This window comes from Schistocerca gregaria, chromosome 4, assembly GCF_023897955.1.
Source record: "Schistocerca gregaria isolate iqSchGreg1 chromosome 4, iqSchGreg1.2, whole genome shotgun sequence".
In the NCBI taxonomy this organism is placed as follows: Eukaryota; Metazoa; Arthropoda; class Insecta; order Orthoptera; family Acrididae; genus Schistocerca; species Schistocerca gregaria.
Genome location: NC_064923.1, coordinates 452245787 through 452267004, shown reverse-complemented (window position 1 = coordinate 452267004; position 21218 = coordinate 452245787). Strand labels below are relative to the sequence as shown.

General features: G+C 47.3%; 1 protein-coding gene across 1 annotated transcript in view; it reads right to left on the bottom strand.

The window, feature by feature from the left end:
* Positions 1-21218, bottom strand: part of LOC126267322 (mucin-5AC-like) — a 209093-nt gene that overhangs the window by 16840 nt on the left and 171035 nt on the right. Inside the window, exons 5-6 of the mRNA XM_049972422.1 lie at positions 19289-19812; positions 181-2803 (exon numbers count right to left, since the gene is read on the bottom strand). Of these exons, the coding sequence (XP_049828379.1) occupies positions 181-2803; positions 19289-19812 (3147 nt within the window). The remainder of the gene's footprint in view (positions 1-180; positions 2804-19288; positions 19813-21218) is intronic.

Below are 21218 nucleotides of genomic sequence, written 5' to 3'. Positions count from 1 at the left end.
CACCAAGCTCTGCATAACGCGTTCCCGTTCAAAGGAGCGAGTAACAGAATAAGATGGGGCTCAGGTAGTAAGCTTAATTATATCGTTTCCGAATTTTGACTCTTCATAAGATCCCTCGATCTCTTTTCTCATCCAGATGCTGCAAATCCCCAGAGCGGTGAATGGAAGTAATAGCCTTACCTTGATCTCTGACGCAACTTCTCCAGAGCGGAGGAGACGGTGCTGGCTGGCCTACTGGTGGAAGGTGCCGGCGTTGTCGTCGTTGTGGTGGTGCTCGTCGTCGTCGACGTCGTTGTCGTCGTCGCCGGCGGCTCGCTGACAGCGGAGGCCGAGTCATCGTCTTCAGCAGCGTAATCTGCCGCCGACGGAAAGCGCGCGTCGGTTCCGCCTCCCAGTACATCGTTCTCGAAATCCGATTCCGTCTCTACTGGCAACTCTTCCACGTAGACTTGCTCCGTCGGTTCTGGAAAAGGCGTGTCTGTCTCGGTCAGCTGCTCCCTGTGATATTTGGTCTTGCCCCGGATAAGACCCTGTTGGTTGACCCTCTGGCGGACCTTCTGCGCGGGGGCAGGCGCCGTCTGCTGGTCTACGGCGTAATAATTGTCCTCGGCGTCCAGTGGCGAACTGGACTGCAGCTGGTAAGCCGTGTTGGCAACGGCCGCAGTGCGCGCCGGCACGTCTTCGGCAAAGTTTTGTGACGCCTGTGGCCGTTTGTAGCGATGCCTCTGCACCTTCTTCAATTCCGCCAGCCTGTAGTCTTGCACGTAATCTCCCGAATTGTCGCTCTGACTGACGGGATCGTTTGTCGTTTCCTGCTGGCTTGCCGGCTCGCTGTCGTATTCCGGTTGCGGACTAGTCGGGCGAACGCGCTTCTTGTACTGCGGTCTCCTCGACGGGTGGAGCGGCCTCCGGTAATGGGCGACGGTAGTCGGTTCCTCCTGCTGGCTCCCTTGCACAGGTCTGCGGGAGACGTGCTGTTGCCGAACTCTCGTGCGTTGGCTCGATTGCCCTTCGACTTGGGACTCTATTGCTGCCTGGACGATACTCTCAGTCGTAGAATATCTGCTAGAAGGTCTCCGAGTGAAAACTTGTTGTTCAACTTCCTGGTTTTGTGCAGGAACTGGGGATGCGTCTTCATGAGGCGTTTCTTCAGGCCTGTTAACCACATTCGTGTACGCTTCTTCGTCTCTTTGGGATTGGGGATAGTTCTCACTGCGGTAAGTGTTCAGCGAAGACGCTGGAGGGTTTCTGTGCTGAGGACGCACTGGCCTTCTCCTCTGCTGCGGACGGCCCTCCTGAGCTGTGAGCTGTGGCTGACTGTAGGCACTATCAGTGGCAGAGTTCTCCTCCGTAGCAAAGTCGATTTGCGTGTTTTGTTTCTGCACTGGCCTTCTCGTGTGTGGGCGAGTCGGCTTCACAGTGTTCTGCGCCTGTTCCCAGTCGTTGCTACCGACTGTCCGCTTGTCGCTATCCATGGTGATATGGTACTTCTGCTTGTTTTGTGGCCTCCTCCGAAGGTGCTCACGTGGCACTTGACCATCAGCGGATGCCGGTGCTGAAGGCGCCGAGGGAACCTCGCCCACAGCATCTGGTGCAGTGGCAGCATCCTCGTTGGCCTGCAGATTCGCCGTATTCTGGTAGTACGTCTGTTGTTGACTGATAGCAACTTGTTGTTGTTGTTGCGCTGTGTCCTGCTCACCGGGTGCAGTGACTGCCGGGCGCTCCTGCCGGGTCTGGGTAGGTCTGCGGCGCCGCTGCGGACGGTATTCTCCACCTGCCGTGGGTTGTTCCAGCTGGGGAGTAGACGTCGGCCCTCGAGCAGACGGCGAGAACTGTTGCCTCTGGGGTGGCCTCCTAGCGTGCTGACGAGGCGTGTCTTGCTGGGCCGCCTCTTCCTGGTACTGGACGGGTTGCTGCGTGGAAGCTTCCGGCTGGTGAGCCTGCGGTGGCCGCCTGCGACCTTCGTGCCTCTGTCGCAGCGACGCCTCTTGCTGTGTAGACACCTGTTGTGGAGCTGTCGGCTCGGAAGCGACGTGGTGCTGAGGTGCCGTGGGCGGCCAGGAGGCGGACAGCGCGTTCTGCTGCTGCGCATTCTGCTGCGTTTCCGGTCGGTACTGCTGTTGGAGGACGTACGTGCTGTGCTGGTGCGGTGGAGGCTGGGGCTGCGTCCTCGCGTCCTGCACGTCCCCGGTGGCCTCGGCGTACGCGGGCTTCTTCTGGCCCGCGGAAGGCCGCCGCTTCCTGCCCGGCTTGTCGGCGACCGTCACACCGTCCGGTTGACGAACGCCGGCGCCCGGTCGTTGCAGCGAGTTGGGCTGCGCGCCCGGCTGGTCGCGGAGGAACGTCTGCGGCTGCTGCTGCTGCAGCTGGAAGTACTGCTGAGGGCGCTGAGCGGGCGTATCCACTTGGCTCCCCGCGGTCGTGCCCCGGTCGTCCGACACGCCCAGCGTGAAGCCCACGACGCTGGCCGACGTGTGCACCGGCTGCTCCGCGTAGCTCGGCGTGTACGCCTGCTGCTGGAAGAGCGCTACGGCCTGTTGCGGGTACTGCGTGACGGTAGTCGGCGGGGGGCCCGGGGAGTAGTTGCCCAGCGACGCCGTCGGCCGCTTCGTCTCGAAGCGGTGGCCCTGCCCTCCCAGCGAGGAGGCGCTCAGATAGGCGGCCTCGTCGCGAATGTTGCCGTGGAAGGTGACGCTGCCGGCGGTTGCCGTGTGCGTGGGCGGGGCCGCCCCTTGCGGCCGGGGAGTGGCCGCCACCGGCTCGCGCCCGCCGAAGACACTCTGTGCTTGTCCGGCGCCGAGACCTATGCCACGGAAAACAAGCATTACTATGTCTCACTACAGACAAGGGACGTCAAAAAATGGCCCTCAGCGCTATGGGAGTTCATTCCCCTAGAACTTAGAACTAATTTATAAATGATGACTAACTGAAAACCTCAGCTGCCGACAGGTGTGGACAGCTGAAAATGTGTGCCCCGACCGGCACTCGAACCCGAGATCTCCTGCTTTTTTCAGTTACTCATCATTTATTCCAGGGAAAATAGCTGCAACGTCATCAACAGTACCTGTTCTTTCGAGAACAAGTTACTGTCTTCGTATATATAGTTAAAGGCAACCCAGCCATTGACCTTCGTCTGTGCGAATGCGCACAGGTTGCCCAAACACTTACGGGAATCGCCAAAGCGTGTGCGAGTAATGAGTGGGTGGGCAAATGTCTATAAGGTACAATACATATATAGAATTGTGGACAGTTGGGAATGTGAGTCTCACGGGAAGCGTGCAAGGGACAAGTCCCTGCAGTCGCGCTATTCATCTGTGTCCTCGGTGGCTCAGATGGATAGAGCGTCTACCATATAAGTAGGAGGTCCCGGGTTCGAGTCTCGGTCGGGGCACACATTTTCAGCTGTCCACATCGAGGTATATCAACAACACCTGTCGGCAGCTGAGGTTTTCAGTTAGTCATCATTTAGTAAAGGGAAAAGCTGCACAGTCATCAACAGTAATTGTTCTTTCGAGAACAAGTTACTGTCTTCGTATATAGAACTACTTTGTTGTGTACATAGTTCCGCGTAGTCAGCGGGTACACAACTTTCCCACTAGAGCGCGCCCCACTAAGCACAACAGCGCAGGCGCAGCGCTCGTCCATCTCCACACTAAGAGATGGCGCTGCCATAGAGACGGACCAAATTCTGCCCCCGCCGATCCGCGTATTAATATGTAAAGCAGCCAATGAGATTGCTGCTAACAATCCTCGCGGATCACACTCGCGCAGTGATACATGAATGCGCGAGGTATTATGAGTGTACAGACCTCCGATCACCAGTCTGCATTTCTCTGCACCAGTCTGTACCAGTCTACATTTGTCTGTACCAGTCTATAGTCAAGTTTCAGTCTGCGCCTAATAAGATTACCATATTCCTGTACATAGCCATGAAGATAAATGTATAGGCACTTTTGTCAAGTATCAGAGATATACGTGAGAATAAGATTAACGTACCAATACCAAAGGAACTTTGTCAATTGTAAATAGCATCCAGAACCAAGTTAAGTAATTTTAATGCTTGTTATTATTTTAATAAATGTGTGTGAAAATTTATCAAGCTCTGTTTAAAGTTGGTCACCGTCAATCTGCTACTCTAAGCGTGCAAGTGGCATTTCTATCGTCTGACCTAACGGCTGAAGATAAACACGCTACGATAAGACCACGAGACATATTGCTGACACTCGCCTACTTCGTTAGAGCGACAAGTCAAATAATCTGATGGTGTGTGTACTGAAGGTCTTACAGTACACACACCACATACTTAAACCTAACTAACCTAAGGACATCACACACATTCATTACCGAGGCCGGATTCAAACCTGCGACCGTAGCGGTCGCGCGGTTCCAGACTGTGGCGCCTAGAACAGCTCGGCCATTCCGGCCGGCCAGGGGACGTCAGACTGATTCCATATTTTTACTAGGGTTGCCCAGAAAGTAATGCACGGCATTTTTTCATCAACAATTCTTTACTGAACATAATGAGAATTACAGACACGAAAGAACGGTGTTTTATCTACACGCCCTATTTTTCTACGTTATCTCCACCCCGCTCTATGGCCTTCCTCCAGCGCGAAACAAGGCCCCGTTGGTACCAATCCTTGTCCTGGTGGCGGAGCCACACTTCGTTTGCTGATTGACAGACTCAGCGCCAACTGCCGAGTCGTAATGCGTCTGTCCTCGAGAATGACATCAGCTCGCTGCAACATGTCAGGTGTGACAGCCGTGGATGGTCTCCCCGACCGCTGCAAACCGCGGAGCTGCGCCGAACGGCCTTCTGATGACCTCACCCTCCGTGCCCAGCGACTTACTTCTGTCGACAGCATATGTTCCATAGACTTTGCACAAGCGTTTGTGAATATTCCCCACAGTTTCTTTCTCTGCAGTGAGAAACTCAATGACGGCACGTTGCTTATAGCGTACATCACCTACATACGCCATTTTGAAATTCTCCTGCGGCTACGCTATATGTCGGAAGTGACGGAAGCTCGCCGCTCACACTCATAAATCTTCAAATAATACATATGTAACGTTTCGCATTCGTAGCATTGTTTTGGGATGAGAAAAAATGCGGTGCATCATTTTCTGGGCAATCCTCGTAGATTCCAGAAGGCTTTTGATACCGTTCCTCACAAGTGACTCCTAATTAAATTAGGTGCCACTGAAGTCTTGTCTCAGTTAAGTGACTGGATTCGTGATTTCCCGTCAGGAATGCGACAGTTCGTAATAACTAACTGAAAGTCATCGAGTAAAGCAGAAGTAATACCTGACGGTCCCCAAGGAATTGTTAGACACCCTCTGTTGCTCCTGATGTACATAAACTATTTAGGAGACAATTTGGGCAGTCCTCTTAGACTATTTGCAAATGACGCTATCATTTACCGTCATCTGATGTCATCATATGATTTAGACAAGATATCTGCAGGGTACAAAACGTGGGAACTCACTCTAATTAATGAAAAGTGTGAATTCATCCATATGAGCAATAAAAGCAATCTGCTAACTTTATGTTACACTATAAATCACACAAATCTGAATGCTGTAAATTCAAGTGAATACTTAAGTATTACAATTACGAATAACTTAAATTGGAACGATCCCACAGATAATGTTAAAGGGGAAAGCAAACCAAAACTGCAATTTATTGATATTAAGACCAGCTTGCAACCAACATCCAGAAAACAGAATTCATGACCAAAATCAAGGACATTCCATCTAAAGTTCCAATAGACGGCACTAATATAAGTAAAGTATCCGCATTCAAGTACCTAGGAGAGTGGATCTCTCGAACGAGATCTAGAACCTAGCCATAGGCAACAGTCGCACCACGTATGAAACGGTTTATTACTGCTGCAAATCTACTCGTCCAAGTACCTCTCCACATTACACTACGCTCCAACACTACAACTCGGTAGTAAAACCCTCTGTCCCGTATCTCTCCGTATGCATCGTCTAAAGTAAAAGAAGCGGTAAATGATTGGCAAAAAGCACTAGAAACCGTTTGTCAAAATATACAAGTACCACCCGAAGATTTCTTACCCAACGCTGTGGCAGTATAGTGAATACATTGAATACGTACTGGGGAAGAAGTAAGGCGAGACCAAAGCTTGAGCTAGTATTACATTTCCCTATGTATTGTAGGATAGCACCCTTCTTCCCCTTCCGATACAGGTTTCCTGCTTTTTTCCTAAATCAACGCCTCCAGTACCGTGGCGGTTTCAGGTTCTGCCTGTTATGTTCCCGTTGCTATTTCCGATGACTTTTACGTCCAGTTAACAACGGTTCAAATAACTTGTCCCTAAAGATATGTGATACAACGTGTCAAAAATTACCTGATAAAACTAGTACGTTTTTGATACGTCATATTGATGGGAAACTTCCTCTGACTCGAGAACACCAGGAGCTTCTTATATGCTGACGACTTCGCTCTAACCACCCAGAGCACAGATTTTGAATCAGTGGAGAGCAATCTCATGAATGATCTATCCAGATACTACAACACAAACGAGCTTAAAAGAAACCTTTCAAAGACCCACATGTGTGCTTTTCATCTGAGAAACGAGGAAGTCACTTGCAAGTTGAAAGTAGTATGGTCGAAGGTGTACTGGAGCAGTAAGAGACTCCAAAATACCTAGGAAAGGCAATTGATAGCTCTCTCATTTTCAAAAAGTACTGCGTGAAATGCAAGTCGAAAGTCTTCAGGAGGAACAATCTCCTACTGAAACTGGCTGGATCACAGTGGGGTAGTCAACCTGAAACGATCCGGATATCTGCGATGGCACTGTGCTATTCTGTGGCAGAGTATGCCTGTCCTATTTAGTATAATTCAGCTCATGCCACACGGGTGGATGCAGCTGTCAACGAAACCTGCAGAATTATAACAGGTTGCATGAAACCCACTCCAGTCGAATGGCTTTACCACCTCGCAGGAATAGCTTCGCGACCTGTTCCAAGAGAGATAGCTGCGAACAAGGAAAGAAAGGTAGTGGAACAGGAAATTACCCATCCTCTGTATGGGCATGAACAGCATCCGCAACGACTTAAGTCAAGGAAGAGTTTCCTTAGGACATCATTGGAACTTAGAACCATTGCTTAAAAAGCTAGGCTACGCCCTACCTTCCCCCTCGTTGGAAGAGAGTTGTTGAAGCTTTACTTCCAGGCCATGACGGGGAATGGAGAAGTTGAGAGTCCCTGAATAGACTGAGATCCGGAGATGGAAGATCGAAAGTAAACCTGGCACAATGGGGATACATTGATCCAAATGATATTCGGTGTGACCGTGGAGAAGAACACACAGTCCGGCACATGCTTCAGTGTCGATTGAATCCTGTCATCTGTACAGAAGATGACCTTCAAACAAGCAACAGAAAATGCACTGGAAGTGGCCACGCTTTGGTCAAAAGTAATTTAATCATAACTGTGTATGTACATGTACCTGTATGTTTTTGACACGAGAATAATAACTGGAAAGGTCAAGTCACATACCGGCTGGTACGATATTTAGAATGAACTGAGATCACGACTTAAATGGCAAATATTACGCCCAGAATTCAAGAGATCAGCCTACAATCTAGTAACCAGGAACCTCTCTTCTTCTTATTATTATTTGAAACATCCCCACAATGAAAAGTCTCTCATTGTCAGGATTGGAACGGGCTACCTTTCGGTCAGGCACCAGCTCAGCACAGGCGCATGCCAACCTCATTAAGAGTCTGTAAAGCTATTACCCTGCACATTACAAGTTATTTATTTGGGAGACATAATGATTACAGTCTTGGCTACTTACTCTGAAGAGTAGAAATACTAATGCTAGAAATACTAATTCAGCCCGATTTGATAGAACTCTTGATGCACAGAAGCATCAAAATAGATCGTGTCGAATTAACCGTTAGTAGAATATGCTGCGTGACCTCCTTGGCTCACACAGTTCGACCGTTCGAGTGACTGTGTTCTGGGCCATACTTCAGGCCCACTTACTTTCAGAGTGTTAAATAGATGTGATAGATGTGTATTATATTTTAAAATTGTGAGCCAGAGGGGTACACCATTTCAAAGTTATTAAGTCTGCAGACGATGACATGCTGTCAAAACTATCTGCTGAGGTTATACAACAAATTTCATTTGTATGATATTCGTCGCTTATTAGTGAACTTCGTGTGCTTGCGTTTTGGTTAGAAATACTGATGAAGAAACTAAAGGCACATGTGTATTTCACTGTTTTCACTATTGCTATCAAATCAGGTTAGACATATGATGAAGTATCCCCTCAAAACCTTGACGTATTATCTTGTATAATTGCATAAAAATACTGTATTATTAACAAACGGAGTGCCGCACTTCTTGCTTCGGAAGATACTGTGACCGGATCACTTCTAGTGACGTGTGAGAGCTGTCACTATTTCGTTCAGCGACTGCTACAAATAAGTATAAGACTTCAGCCGTGTTTAATCCTTTCTCCTGTTATTCCGGTAGCTTAAGATTTGCCAGACCTCCCTCTCACCGCTAATGCTGTCAGTTCCGTGTCGGACCCCGCTAAGCGAGCACGTCTTTCTTAGGCGCGATTCAACCGTAACTTCCCCGAAAACATGATGCTGCAAGACACTTAGAACTCTGTTCCAATGTAGACACAATAGGCTGTGGTTTCCGCCAGCGTCCATCTGCTGGCGATGAGGCGAAAAAGACAATTTTCCGTAAGAAACACAAGATTAAAGATTAATCTTGTCCCTACAGCCACCCATTCCAAAACCAAGTAAGAAGAGAGAGAGAGCAAAGTCCGTAACGGCCTTCCGTGAAATTACCATCTCTTTGTGCACAGTCATCACAGGTGTTGATTACTATTACTTCCCGCCATTCCCTCCTCTAACACGAGTTTAGGGTTAACACGCGATGTTTCAAAACATAACAATATGACAGATACAGTGGAAAACTACAGTATTATTCATTCAAAGTTATTTACCATCAATACTAAGAAATGAAAACTATATTTTTCATGTAATTAAGTCTATTTTTCTTTGCAGTTGCCGTTAATATTCGGACAATTTTCGATCCTGGATACCATTTCCGAGCTAGGTGACACAGTGCTTAAAACACTGAAGTGGTGTTCGAGAGGAGAACGGGTCATTTGATTTAGGTATTCTGTGATTTCATGAACATAAGGATGGTTCCTTAACCACAGGTCTCGTCCTTGTCTCCCGCTTTCCTTCTACAACTGAGCTAATGAGCTGCCACTAATGACACCGAAAACATGTTTAACGCTTACATTCCAATCATTTTGTTACCCTCCAGTTATAGAAGTATGAAACCGGAATTTTCCTATAGATGGTGCTTGCCGTCAACGTAGGAACATGGGACCGCGACTGCAGAGCCATCTCTTTCCTGTAACGGTTGACGACGAATGTCAACACATAGTAACCCAAATTCCATACATCGGCATCTGTTTCAAACCCGTAAACATGTCTAGTTCTTTGCCTACGAACTACGATTTGCGGACAGCATTGGTTTTCTGTTATCATCTTAAGAAAACTGCTGCAGAATCGCGTCAAAAGCTTCTCGAAGTATTCTGCGGACATGCTCTTGGGAAAACAGTGTTTCGAGTTGTTCAAAAAAATTCAGAAGTGGTGATTTGGACGCGAGAAACGACGAGCGGGGAAAGCTATCGAAAAAGTTCAAAGACAGCGAATTGCAGGCCTTATTGGATGAAGGTGACACTCAAACTCAACAGGAACTCACGGAGGAATTGAATGTGACGCAGAAAGCCGTTTCTATACGGATGAAAGCTATGGGAATGGTGCAGAAAGTGGGAAAATGGGTTCCGCATGAACTGAATAAAAGACAGCAAGGAAATCGAAAGACCATTCGTGAAATGCTGCTCGCCAGATACAAAAGAAAGTCGTTTCTCCATCGAATAGTGACAGGTTAAGGAAAAGTGGATATATTTTGAGAATCCTAATCTACGTAAATTGTGGGTGAATCCATGCAGACCATCGACATCCACTGCAAGACGAAATCTGTTTGGAAAGAAGACAATGCTCTGTGTTTGGTGGGATCAGAAGGGTGTCATCTATTATGAGCTGCTAAAACCTGATGAACCCGTTAGCGCTGATCGTACCAAGAGCAAATGATCAATTTAAATAAAGCATTACGTAAGAAACGACCAGAATATGGAAAAGGGCAACACAGTCATATTGCTCCATGAGAACGTCCCATCACACACAGCAAAACGGGTCAGGGAATCGATCCAGGCATTCAGTTGGGAAATACTAGGGCATGTGGCGTATTCTCCAGACTTGGCCCCGTCGGATTAGCATCTACACAAATCAAAAAAAGTTTTGCATCACCTCGGTTCCGAGAGTTCCGGAATCTGTACAGAAAATTGGAACAGAGATCAACAGGAACACAATTTCCGCCCTTTTTATTGCTCATCAAAACCACATATTACATATTGTGCACCATACAGCGAGACCTTGAGAGGTGGTAGTTCAGTTTGCTGTACACACCGGTACCTCTAATACCCAGCAGCACGTCCTCTTGCACTGAGGCATACCTGTATTCGTCGTGACATACTATCCACAATTTCATCAAGGCACTGTCGGTGCACATTGTCCCACTCCTCAACGGCGATTCGGCCTAGATCCCTCAGAGTGATTGGTGGGTCACGTCGTCCATAAACAGTCTTTTTCAATCTATCCTGAAGGAAGTCATTCACACGATGTGCACGATGTTGGCGCGAATTGTCGTCCATGAAGACGAATACCTCGCCAATATGATGTCGATATGGTTGCACTGTCGGTCGGAGGATGGAATTCGCGTAGCGTACAGCCGTTACGATGCCCTCCATGACCGTCAGTGGTGTACGTCGGCCCCACATAATGCCACTCCAAAACAGCAGGGAACCTCCACCTTGCTGCACTCACTGCACAGTGTGTCTAAGGCGTTCAGTCTGACTGGATTCCTCCAAACACGTTTCTGATGATTGTCTGGTTGAAGGCATAAGCGACACTCATCGTTGAAGAGAACGTGATGCCAATTCTGAGTGATCCGTTCGACTTGGTCCTATCTGTACCGAGCTGCATGGTGTCGCGGTTGCAAAGATGGACCGCGACATGGACGTTAGGAGTGAAGTTGCGCATCATGCAGCCTGTTGCGCACAGTTTGAGTCGTAACACGACGTCCTTTTGCTGCACGAAAAGTATTAGTCAACATGGTGGCGTTGCTGTCAGGGTTCCTCCGAGCCATAATCCGTAGGCAGCGGTCATCCACTGCAGTAGTAGCCCTTGACCGGCCTGTCAGTGCAGTTCCTGTCTCTCTGTATCTCCTCCATGTTCGAACAGCATCGCTTTGGTTCATTCCGAGACGCCTGGACACTTCCCCTGTTGAGCGCCCTTCTTGGCACAAAGTAACAATGTGGACGCGATCTAACCGCGGTATTGACCGTCTAGGCATGGTTGAACTACAGACAGCATGAGCCGTGTACCTCCTTCCTGGTGGAATGACTGGAACTGGTGGGCTGTCGGACTCCCTCCGTCTAATGGGCGCTGCTCATGCATCGTTGTTTACATCTTTAGTCGTGTTTTCAGTGACATCTGTGAACAGTAAATGGGACTGTGTCTGTGATACAATGGCCACACTAAAACTCTATCTTCAGGAGTTCTGAGAATCGGGGTGATTCAAAACTTTTTTTGAGGTGTGTATTTGCATCACTGGGGCACGCTATAGCCTGCCAGAGAGGTGGGAGAAATGTATAAATAGCAATGGAGAATATTTTGAATAAAATGTTGTTTATCAGTTTCAAACAACAGACGTGTAATTATTGCAACTAAATTCTGGTTTCATAGTTCTACAGCTGGTACACTATCTGATCAAAAGTATCTGGACACGTATTAGTAGACATCAATATGGAGTGCGTAAGTGCTCCACCCTTACGACGAGTTGAATTTTGCTGGGGACACTTTCTGTGATGTGACTGAATGTCTGTGGAGGACTGGTAACACAGTCTTCTTCAAGAGCGAAAACAAGAGCAGGAAGCTGCTGCGAAGTCGACGTTTTAAGGATGACTTCAGATGGGAATTCTGGGCAGGCCAGCCCATATCAAGTATTTTACTGTCCTCATACCACTGACTCACCGTTGCTGCTTTATGACAGGGTGTATTGCGTGTATTGTGTATTTAAACTGGGGACCTAGAAACGACAGAGAGCCCTCAGTGGTTCAAAACCCCGCAACAGGCCGCAGCAGTCCACCCACCCCACCGCCGCCCCACACCGAACCCAGGATTATTGTGCCATTCGGCTCCCAGTGGACTCGTCCGGGAACGTCCCAAACCAGACAAATGTTTGCTTGGTAGCGTAATTATTGTGTACGCGTATGTGGAAGACAGAGTTTGTGCAGCAATTGCCGACACAGTGTAACTCAGGCGGAATAAGGGAAACCAACTCGCATTCGTTGAGGTGCATTGACATACTGATACTAAAAACCATCCAAAGGTAGCCGGCACCCGGGCCTCGACACTAAACCGCAGGGCGGATTCGTGCCGGGGAACGGCACGTTTTTCCGCTCGGGAAGCCGCGCGTTAGACCGCGCGGTTAGCCGGGCGGGATTTATGACAGGGTGCGTTGACATGCTGATACTAACAATCATCGTCTGTGAACTGTACAGTACACAATGCTGTAAATGTGTTGTATGGTTCCACCTCTTGCGCTTTCTTATGTGCAGTTAGCTGACCACACCCTGAACATGAAAGCATTCCTGTATCGTAACACCACCTCCTTCGTTATTCACTGTTAGCAACATACACGAAGAGCAAATGACGTTCCCCAGGTATTTACCAAACGCAAAAGCTATCATTGGATTGCTGCGGGATGGAATATGATTCCTCACTCTAAATCACAGATTGTCAGTCATCCAATGTCCAGTAACGTCTCTCTTTTACCACACCTCTATCTACATCTACATCTACATGGATACTCTGTAAATCACATTTAAGTGTCTGGCAGAGGATTTATCGAACCACCTTCACAATAATCCTCTATTATTCTAATCTCGTACATCGCGTGGAAGAAACTAATTCCTACATGTTTCCGTGAAAGCTCTGATTCCTCTTATTTTATTATGATGATTGCTTCTCCCTATATAAGTCGGCGTCAACAAAATATTTTCGCATTCGGAGGAGAAAGTTGGTGATTGGAATTCTGTGAGAAGATACCTCCTCACCGAAAAATGTCTTTCTTTTAATGATGTCCACCCCAAATCCTGTATCATTTCAATGACACTCTGTCCCCTATTTCGAGGTAATACAAAACGTGCTGCCCTTCTCTGAAATTTTTCGATGTACTCCGTCAATCCCATCTGCTAACGATTTCACACCGTGCAGCAGTATTCTAAAAGAGGACGGACAAGCGTACAGCCACAAAATTTTCTAATCGTTCCTCCGAATTTAAATTATTCCTAATTGTAATTCCTAGATATTTAGTTGAATTTACGACCTTTAGATTTGATGATTTAACCTGTAACCAAAGTTTAACGGATTCCTTTTAGTATTCATCTTCATGACCTCACACTTTTCGTTATTTATTGTCAATTGCCAATTTTCACACCATACAGATATCTTTTCTACAACGTTTTGAAGTTTGTTTTGATCTTCTGATGACTTTACTAGTCGATAAACGGCAGCATTAGCTGCAAACAAGACAGCTGCTCAGATTGCCTCGTGAATCGTTTATATAACTAAGGAACAACAGAGGGCCTATAACACTGTCTTGGGGAACGCCAGAAATCACATCTGTTTTACTCAATGACGTTTCGTCAATTACTACGAACTGTGACCCCTCTGACAGGAAATCACGAATACAGTCGCATAACTGAGACAATATTCCATAAGCAAGCAATTTCACTACAAGCCGCTTGTATGGAAAAGCCTTTTGAAAATCCAAGAATACGAAATCAGTTTTAAATCCCTGGTGAGTAGCACTCAACACTTCATGTGTGAGCTAGTTGTGTTTCACGAGAACGATGTTTTCTAAATGCATGTTGACTGTGTGTCAAATGTGTGTGAACTCTTATGGGACTTAACTGCTAATGTCCTAGGCTTACGTACTACTTAACCTAAATTATCCTAAAGAAAAACACACACACACCCATGCCCAAGGGAGGACTCGAACCTCCGGCTGGACCAGCCGCACAGTATATGACTGCAGCGCCTAAGACAGACGGCTAATCCCGCGCGGCATGATTGCGTGTCAACGAACCAATCTCTTCGAGGTTTATTCATAAAGTTCGAACACAATATATGTTCCAAAATCCTGCTGCGTATCGACGTTATTGATATGGGCCTGTAATTAAGTAGATTATTCTTACTATCTTTCTTGAATATTGGCGTGACAACGGTAACCGTTGCTTAGCAGTGACTATGTATATACACATATATACATATATAGACATGTATATCTGGGTTATGAACAGCTGTTCGATCATTGTACCCCATTCTTTTTAACTCTCTTCAAACAACCGTTGTGCTAGTTAGACTGTTGGCAGTGCTCTGTGACACACGTGTGAATCCTTCCGATGATTTCATGCTACATTTTACAACCGCCCTCCGCAATATTCGACGGCTCCTCTCCGTCAGAAGATGTCTGCCTGGCCTTACAACCGCCCTCCGCAATATTCGACGGCTCCTCTCCGTCAGAAGATGTCTGCCTGGCCTTGGTTCAGCTGTGGTTTTTCCTTTCTACTCCCAATCCACAATCGCGTCACCGACAGTCCATTGGGGCAGCTCTAGAAGGACTAAAATGTTCCTGATGGGTGAAATTCAGTGTCTCGTCCACTATATTTTTAGAAGGTGATATCCCACTGCGCTTACGTATTTGAAACATGTCGCACAACCACCTTGAGCTACTGGTAAAATACTTTAATTACATAACCAGTTTCACTTGTCTGACAATCATCAAGTTCTTATATACCAAATAAAATAATACATAAGTAAGGTTATAAGCTAAATTGTCACGAAAGTGTTAGAAACTGTAAATGTTAACAACAACCCAGACGCAATGAATTGTCAAGTACTCACATAAAAGTATTCACAGCCTCATGTTAGGCTAAATGTAAAATCATTGTTGTCAGATGATAAAACCATTAATTATACACTGAAAATAAACTCAGTAAAGTAACTTATTACGGAAGCCATATCGTAAATGGTTCACATTTGTATCTGTTATCATTTCGTTACTATGTTCGTTGTGCGAATAAAGCATTTTACCAGCAGCTCAAGGCAACAATGTGACATTTTTCAAAGTCCACTTTCGAACTCTGCTGACCAGCTCATTCTGCTGGTACTGCATCTTTACTGACAATACAGTATTTCCCGCCGCTTTATATACTGTCAGGTCCGCCTGTTGTGACATCTAGTGGTCAATTCCGCATTACATATGGGTGTGCGGACAATTTTGATCACATAGTGTAAGTTTTGACTCCGCCCGGAGTAGCCGTTTGGTCTCAGGCGCCTTGTCACGGATTGCGCGGCTCCGCCGCCCCCCCCCCCCCCCCCCCCTTCAGAGGTTCGAATCCTTTCTTGGGCATAGGTGTGCGTGTTGTCCTTAGCGTTAGTTAGTTTAAGTCAGATTATGTAGTGTGTAAGCTTAGGGACCGATGACCTCAGCGGTTAGGTTCCATAGGAACTTGTCACAAGTTTCCAAATATTTCCAGTTTTGGCAGTGACAAACGAGGTAATTATTTGTTTGCTTACTTTTCATTTTCATTTATTCGTTCTGGTCGTACATGTAATATGAGAAGCTAGAAATGGGACAACTGATCTTCGCTTACCGCAATGGCGTAGAACGAAGCTAGCGCACGTTATCACGTCAAAGGCCCTATACTTTCGGCGTGTGAAAGAAAGAGTAGAAGAGTAGCACCTGTGTGGAAATGCCTAATTACTGAAGTGACTGCTCACAAAAACCTGAGGGTCCTGTTTCGAGTCTCGGTTTGGCAGGTATATTCCACTAGCATGACATATTCGTTAGACTGAGTTCGTTACTGGTATGTTCTTTCCGCAAATTCAACATTATTCGGTAAATCCACTGGTGTTGATTAAAATTGCATCATCAGGCGTGATAGCAAATAATGAAATTTTATGTATTGTCTAGACTCTTAATTCTTGGAAGAATGCTTGATTAACTTTTATGTGATTTGGGGGAATACATATACACTATGTGATCAAAAGTATCCGGACACCTGGCTGAAAATGACTTGTAAGTTCGTGGCACCCTCCATCGGTAATGCTGGAATTCAATTTGGTGTTGGCCCACCCTTAGCGTTGATGACAATTTCCACTCTCGCATGCATACGTTCAACCAGCAAGGTTTCTTGGGTAATGGCAGCCCATTCTTCACGAAGAGCTCCACTAAGGAGACATATCGATGTCGGTCGGTGAGGCCTGGTACAAAGTCGGCTTTCCAAAACATCCCAGAGGCGTTCTATAGAATTCAGGTCAGGACTCTGTGCAGGCCAGTCCATAACAGGGATGTTATTGTCTTGTAACCACTCCGCCACAGGCCGTGCATTATGAAAAGCCGCTCGATTGCGTTGAAAGATGCAATCGCCATCCCGAAATTGCTCTTCAACAACGAGAAGCAAGAAGGTGCTTAAAATTTCAGTGTAGGCATGTCCTGTAATAGTACCACGCAAAACAACAAGGGGTTCAAGCACCTTCCAAGAAAAGAAACGACCACACGATAATACTACCGCCTCCGAATTTTACAGTTGGCGCTACACACTCTGACAAATGATGTTCACCGGGCATTCGCTATACTCTCACCCTGCCATCGAATCGCCACGCTGTTTACCGTGATTCGTCACTCCACATAACCTTTTTCCACTGTTCAATCGTTCAATGTTTACTCTCGTTATACCAAGCGTGGCGTCGTTTGCCGTTTACCGGCGTGATGTGTTGCTTATGAGCAGCCGCTCCACCATGAAATGCAAGTTTTCTCACCTCCCGCCTAACTCTCTCATTACTTGCAGTGGATACTGATACAGTCTGGAATTCCTGTTTGATGGTCTGGGTAGAATCCTTATTACACACTACGACCCTCTTCAACAGTTGGCGGTCTCTGTCAGTCCACAGTCAAGTTCGGCCTGTACGCTTTTGTACTCTACGTGTCCCTTCACGTTTCCACTTCACTATCACATCGGAAACGATGGTCCTAGGGATGTTTAGGAGTGTGGAAATCTCGCTTACTGTCTTATGACACAAGTGACACCTGAACACGTTCCAAGTCCGTGAATTCCGCGGAGCGCCCCATTCTGCTCTCTCACGATGTCTAATGACTACTGAGCTCGCTGATATGGAATACCTAGCAGTAGGTGGCAGCAAAATGCACCTAATATGAAAAACGTATGTTTTTGTGGGAGTTCGGATACTTTTGATCACATAACGCAATTGACTATTATAGCAGAAACAAAGGCCCCTTATCGGCTGTCCATCGAGTAGAACTGGGTTTCGATGGCATATACAGGTACGTCGTTCCACGCTGCTTCAACTCTACTCCAGAGATCAGTACATTCTCTCTCAAAAAAAAAAAAATCCAAATGGCTCTGAGCGCTATGAACTGCTGAGGTCATCAGTCGCCTAGAACTTAGAACTAATTAAACCTAACTAACCTAAGGACATCACACAGATCCATGACCGAGGCAGGATTCGAACCTGCGACCGTACCGGTCGCTCGGTTCCAGGCTGTAGCGCCTAGAACCGCACGGACACTCCGGCCAGCAGGATATGCGTACCAGTGGTAATCCTGCTGTATACCAAATGGGACGCCGAACCGGGTTTGGCCTGAATGACCCGAAACCAATGCAGAGCGTTTTCCTGCTGCTCATTAGACTGCGAACTGTCATTGTAGACGGTAAGATGTGCGGGAATCATCGCCCTAGGAAAGGGAATGGTTGCCACCTCCTGAGCGTTTGTGTGCTGATTCTGAGTGATGGTGTGATTGTAACGTTTTCCCCGGCCACTCATAAGAAAATCACGTAATTTCAACGCTATACGTTGTAGTTCTAACCTCCATCCAAGAGGGCCCAAAAAGAGGGGTAAAATGTGGGTAAGCGGGGTTGTACCGACCTTCCGACGGGGAGCGTTCACGATGGCGTTGGGCAGAATTTTGGTGAAATTTGGTGTCAGTGTAACGTCATTAATTCACCTTTGGCTTCACATGAACGTCTGAGTTCTGACCTTTTCTTCGTGTGTGTCGAGACCTTACTGTATGAAGCGTCGCCGAGCTCCGGGGTAAGGTCGCGGGGCGCCATGCATTCCCACCATCGCAGATTAAGGTTGCATACTCGCGTCGCAGTGAGTGGGAATTAAGGGGTTTCAAGAAAACTGATCGTTTAATTCTATTGCGCAGTATACTTCTCGCAGTTGGGCTCAATTTGCATACCCAAGCACGTAATATAATTCACGTGAATAGGACGTTTATTGCTTGCCGCCTTCGTGATTTTTCTGTTTTAATGGCCAGCAGTGTATTAAATTACGTATATTAACGTCGTTTTCGACGCTATCTGATGGTCGACGGAAGCAGCGTCATTTTTCGTGTTTTTCCCAGTGAGTCTAGCTCATACAACGAATGCCGACTCGTAGCGCAGGAAAAATTGACATCGTAAATTAGGAATATGGATTTTTCTGAAGTGCCGGAATAAATAAAGTAGGAATGGTTGGTTTGATCACAGACTCAACATTTTACAGAAAAAAATACCTCGATCACCGAACGAGGTGGCACCGTGGTTAGCACACTGGACTCGCATACGGGAGGACAACGGTTCAATCCCGCGCCCGGCCACCCTGATTTAGGTTTTCTGTGATTTCCCTAAATCGCTCCAGGCAAATGCTGGGATGGTTCCTTTGAAAGCGCACCGCCGACTCCCTTCCCCATCCTTCCCTAATCCGATGACACCGATGACCTCGTTGTTTGGTCTCTTCCGCCAGACACTCTAGTCCAATCCAATACCTCACCCATGAATTTTCGTAAGAGACAGAGTATTCGCATGATTCAGTGCATCTAGTTAGACAAGTGATGTCGTTTATTGACATTTTTCAGTCCCATCAGCGGTGGTCCACCGCATATGCCTTCTTCTTGGCGTGACACCGACAGAGCATAAGCATTCTGAGACAACCGGAAGCTGTTTTGAAAGCGACGGTTTTCCTGCACCGTATTAGGCATTGCAATGTATTGTATCTGTGCTGATTTCCACGCCGTATCTGAGACGCACCTGGTGACGCGGCGGCAATCGCCTGGTGGCTGGTGTACTGCGACGAGACTGCGGCCGGGTGCTGACGGTGCTGCGTCGACAGCACGTAGTCCGGCTGCTGCTGGTACTGTTGAGGCTGCTGCTGTGGCTGCTGCTGTTGCTGGTAGTACGTCTGTCGCTGAGGCAGACTGCCGAAGGCGTCCTGCTGTGTCTGTGTCTGCGGTTGGGCCTGCGGCTGCTGGGGGAAGAACTGGAGCTGCTGCGTCGCCAGCTGCTTACTGCCGCCAAAGTACGCGTCGCCGGAGAAGGGCGGGAAGCTGACGTAGGAGGAAGCGGAGCCCGCGCCCGGCCCCTCGAGCAGGAAGTCGGAGGCGCGCGGGGGCGGCAGCAGCGAGTGCAGGTAGTAGGGCCCGGGGTGCGTCTGCTGCGCCGGCGACAGGTCGCGGCTGTCCTCGGGGAAGGCGGCGGGGGGCGGCTGGTCGCGCGGGGGCGGCACCAGGCGGCCCGAGAAGCCCGCGTTCTGGTCGCGCCGCGGGCCCACCGCACTGCAGCACACACACCACCACGACGCTCGTAATGGAACGGAACAGGTAAACGAGAAGATAGCTGGGCCCCAGTACATTTTAACAAACATATCTACGATTGATCCATTAAGTTTCGGGCGTTCAGTCGCATAAGTTCCACTTCTTTTAATATTTCTGCCGTACACAGTTCGGTCATCTTCAGAGTAAGCCCAAAGACTGCTTCGCACTGTTGGTTTGAATCATACATGACAAACAGAGTGCAAAAGCCTGTGCTGAATTATTCTGGTGATGACGGAAAGGTAGAAAGGTAGTAACTGTGGAGAAATCGCAAAGGGACTCCCACAGGGTTTAGTTTTGGGTCCACTCCTATTCTTTATACATGTGAATGATCTTTTACTCACCACCCAACAAGCAAAATCGCTACTTTTTGCAGACGATACTAGTGTTATTACAAGTCCCATTAGAGAGGAAGCAACAGAAGAGCTAGTAAATAATATTTTCCAGAGAACTATTAAGTGGTTTGAACTGGAAGAAACAAACTACTGAACTTCTCAAACAATTAAGTTCAGCTTATAAGTGCTGATTTTGGTAACAAACGTATCAAACTGTTGTCATATTTTGCACATTTACACTCAATAATGTCCTACAGAATTATTTTCTGGGGTAACTCACAACTTATGCAGAAAATATTGATTACACAAAAGCTAGCAGTCTAAATAATATGTCGTGTTTGCCCGTATATGTCATGTAGATACCTCTTCAAGGAGTTATGCATTTTAACTGTCCCGTCACAATATATATTATCGCTAGTGAAATCCATCGTAAATAACCCATCACTATTTCAGACAAATAGTGATGTACATGCCTACAACACGAGAGCTAAAAAGTCCTATAAATGACTCGTTCCTCATTATTTCAATAAAAGAATCATTGAAATATCCTATGGAAGATTAAATAACTAACTGAAGCCTCAATACTCACTCGATCCTTTCAGACTCTCCGACAGTGCCATTGCGCATGTGGTCACAGGTACGAGGGCGTGCTGCAAAGTAATGCCTCCGAAATTTTTTCCTGTTCTCGATATTGTGTACTAAACGGAGGCCCTAGAAACGACGGAGAGGCTTCGTCCCGCCGTAGCCCTCAGTGGTTCACAACCCCACAACAGGTCACAGCAGTCCACCCACCCCACCGCCGCCCCACACCGAACCCAGGGTTATTGTGCGAATCGGCTCCTAGTGGACCCCCCTGGGAACGTCTCATACTAGGCGAGTGTAACCCCAAATGCTTGCATGGTAAAATAATTATGGTGTACGCGTACTTGGAGACAGTGTTTACGCAGCAATCGCCGACATAATGCAACTGAGGCGGATGGAAAACCGCCTTAAAAACCATCCACTGGATGGCCCGCACACCAGACCTCGACACTA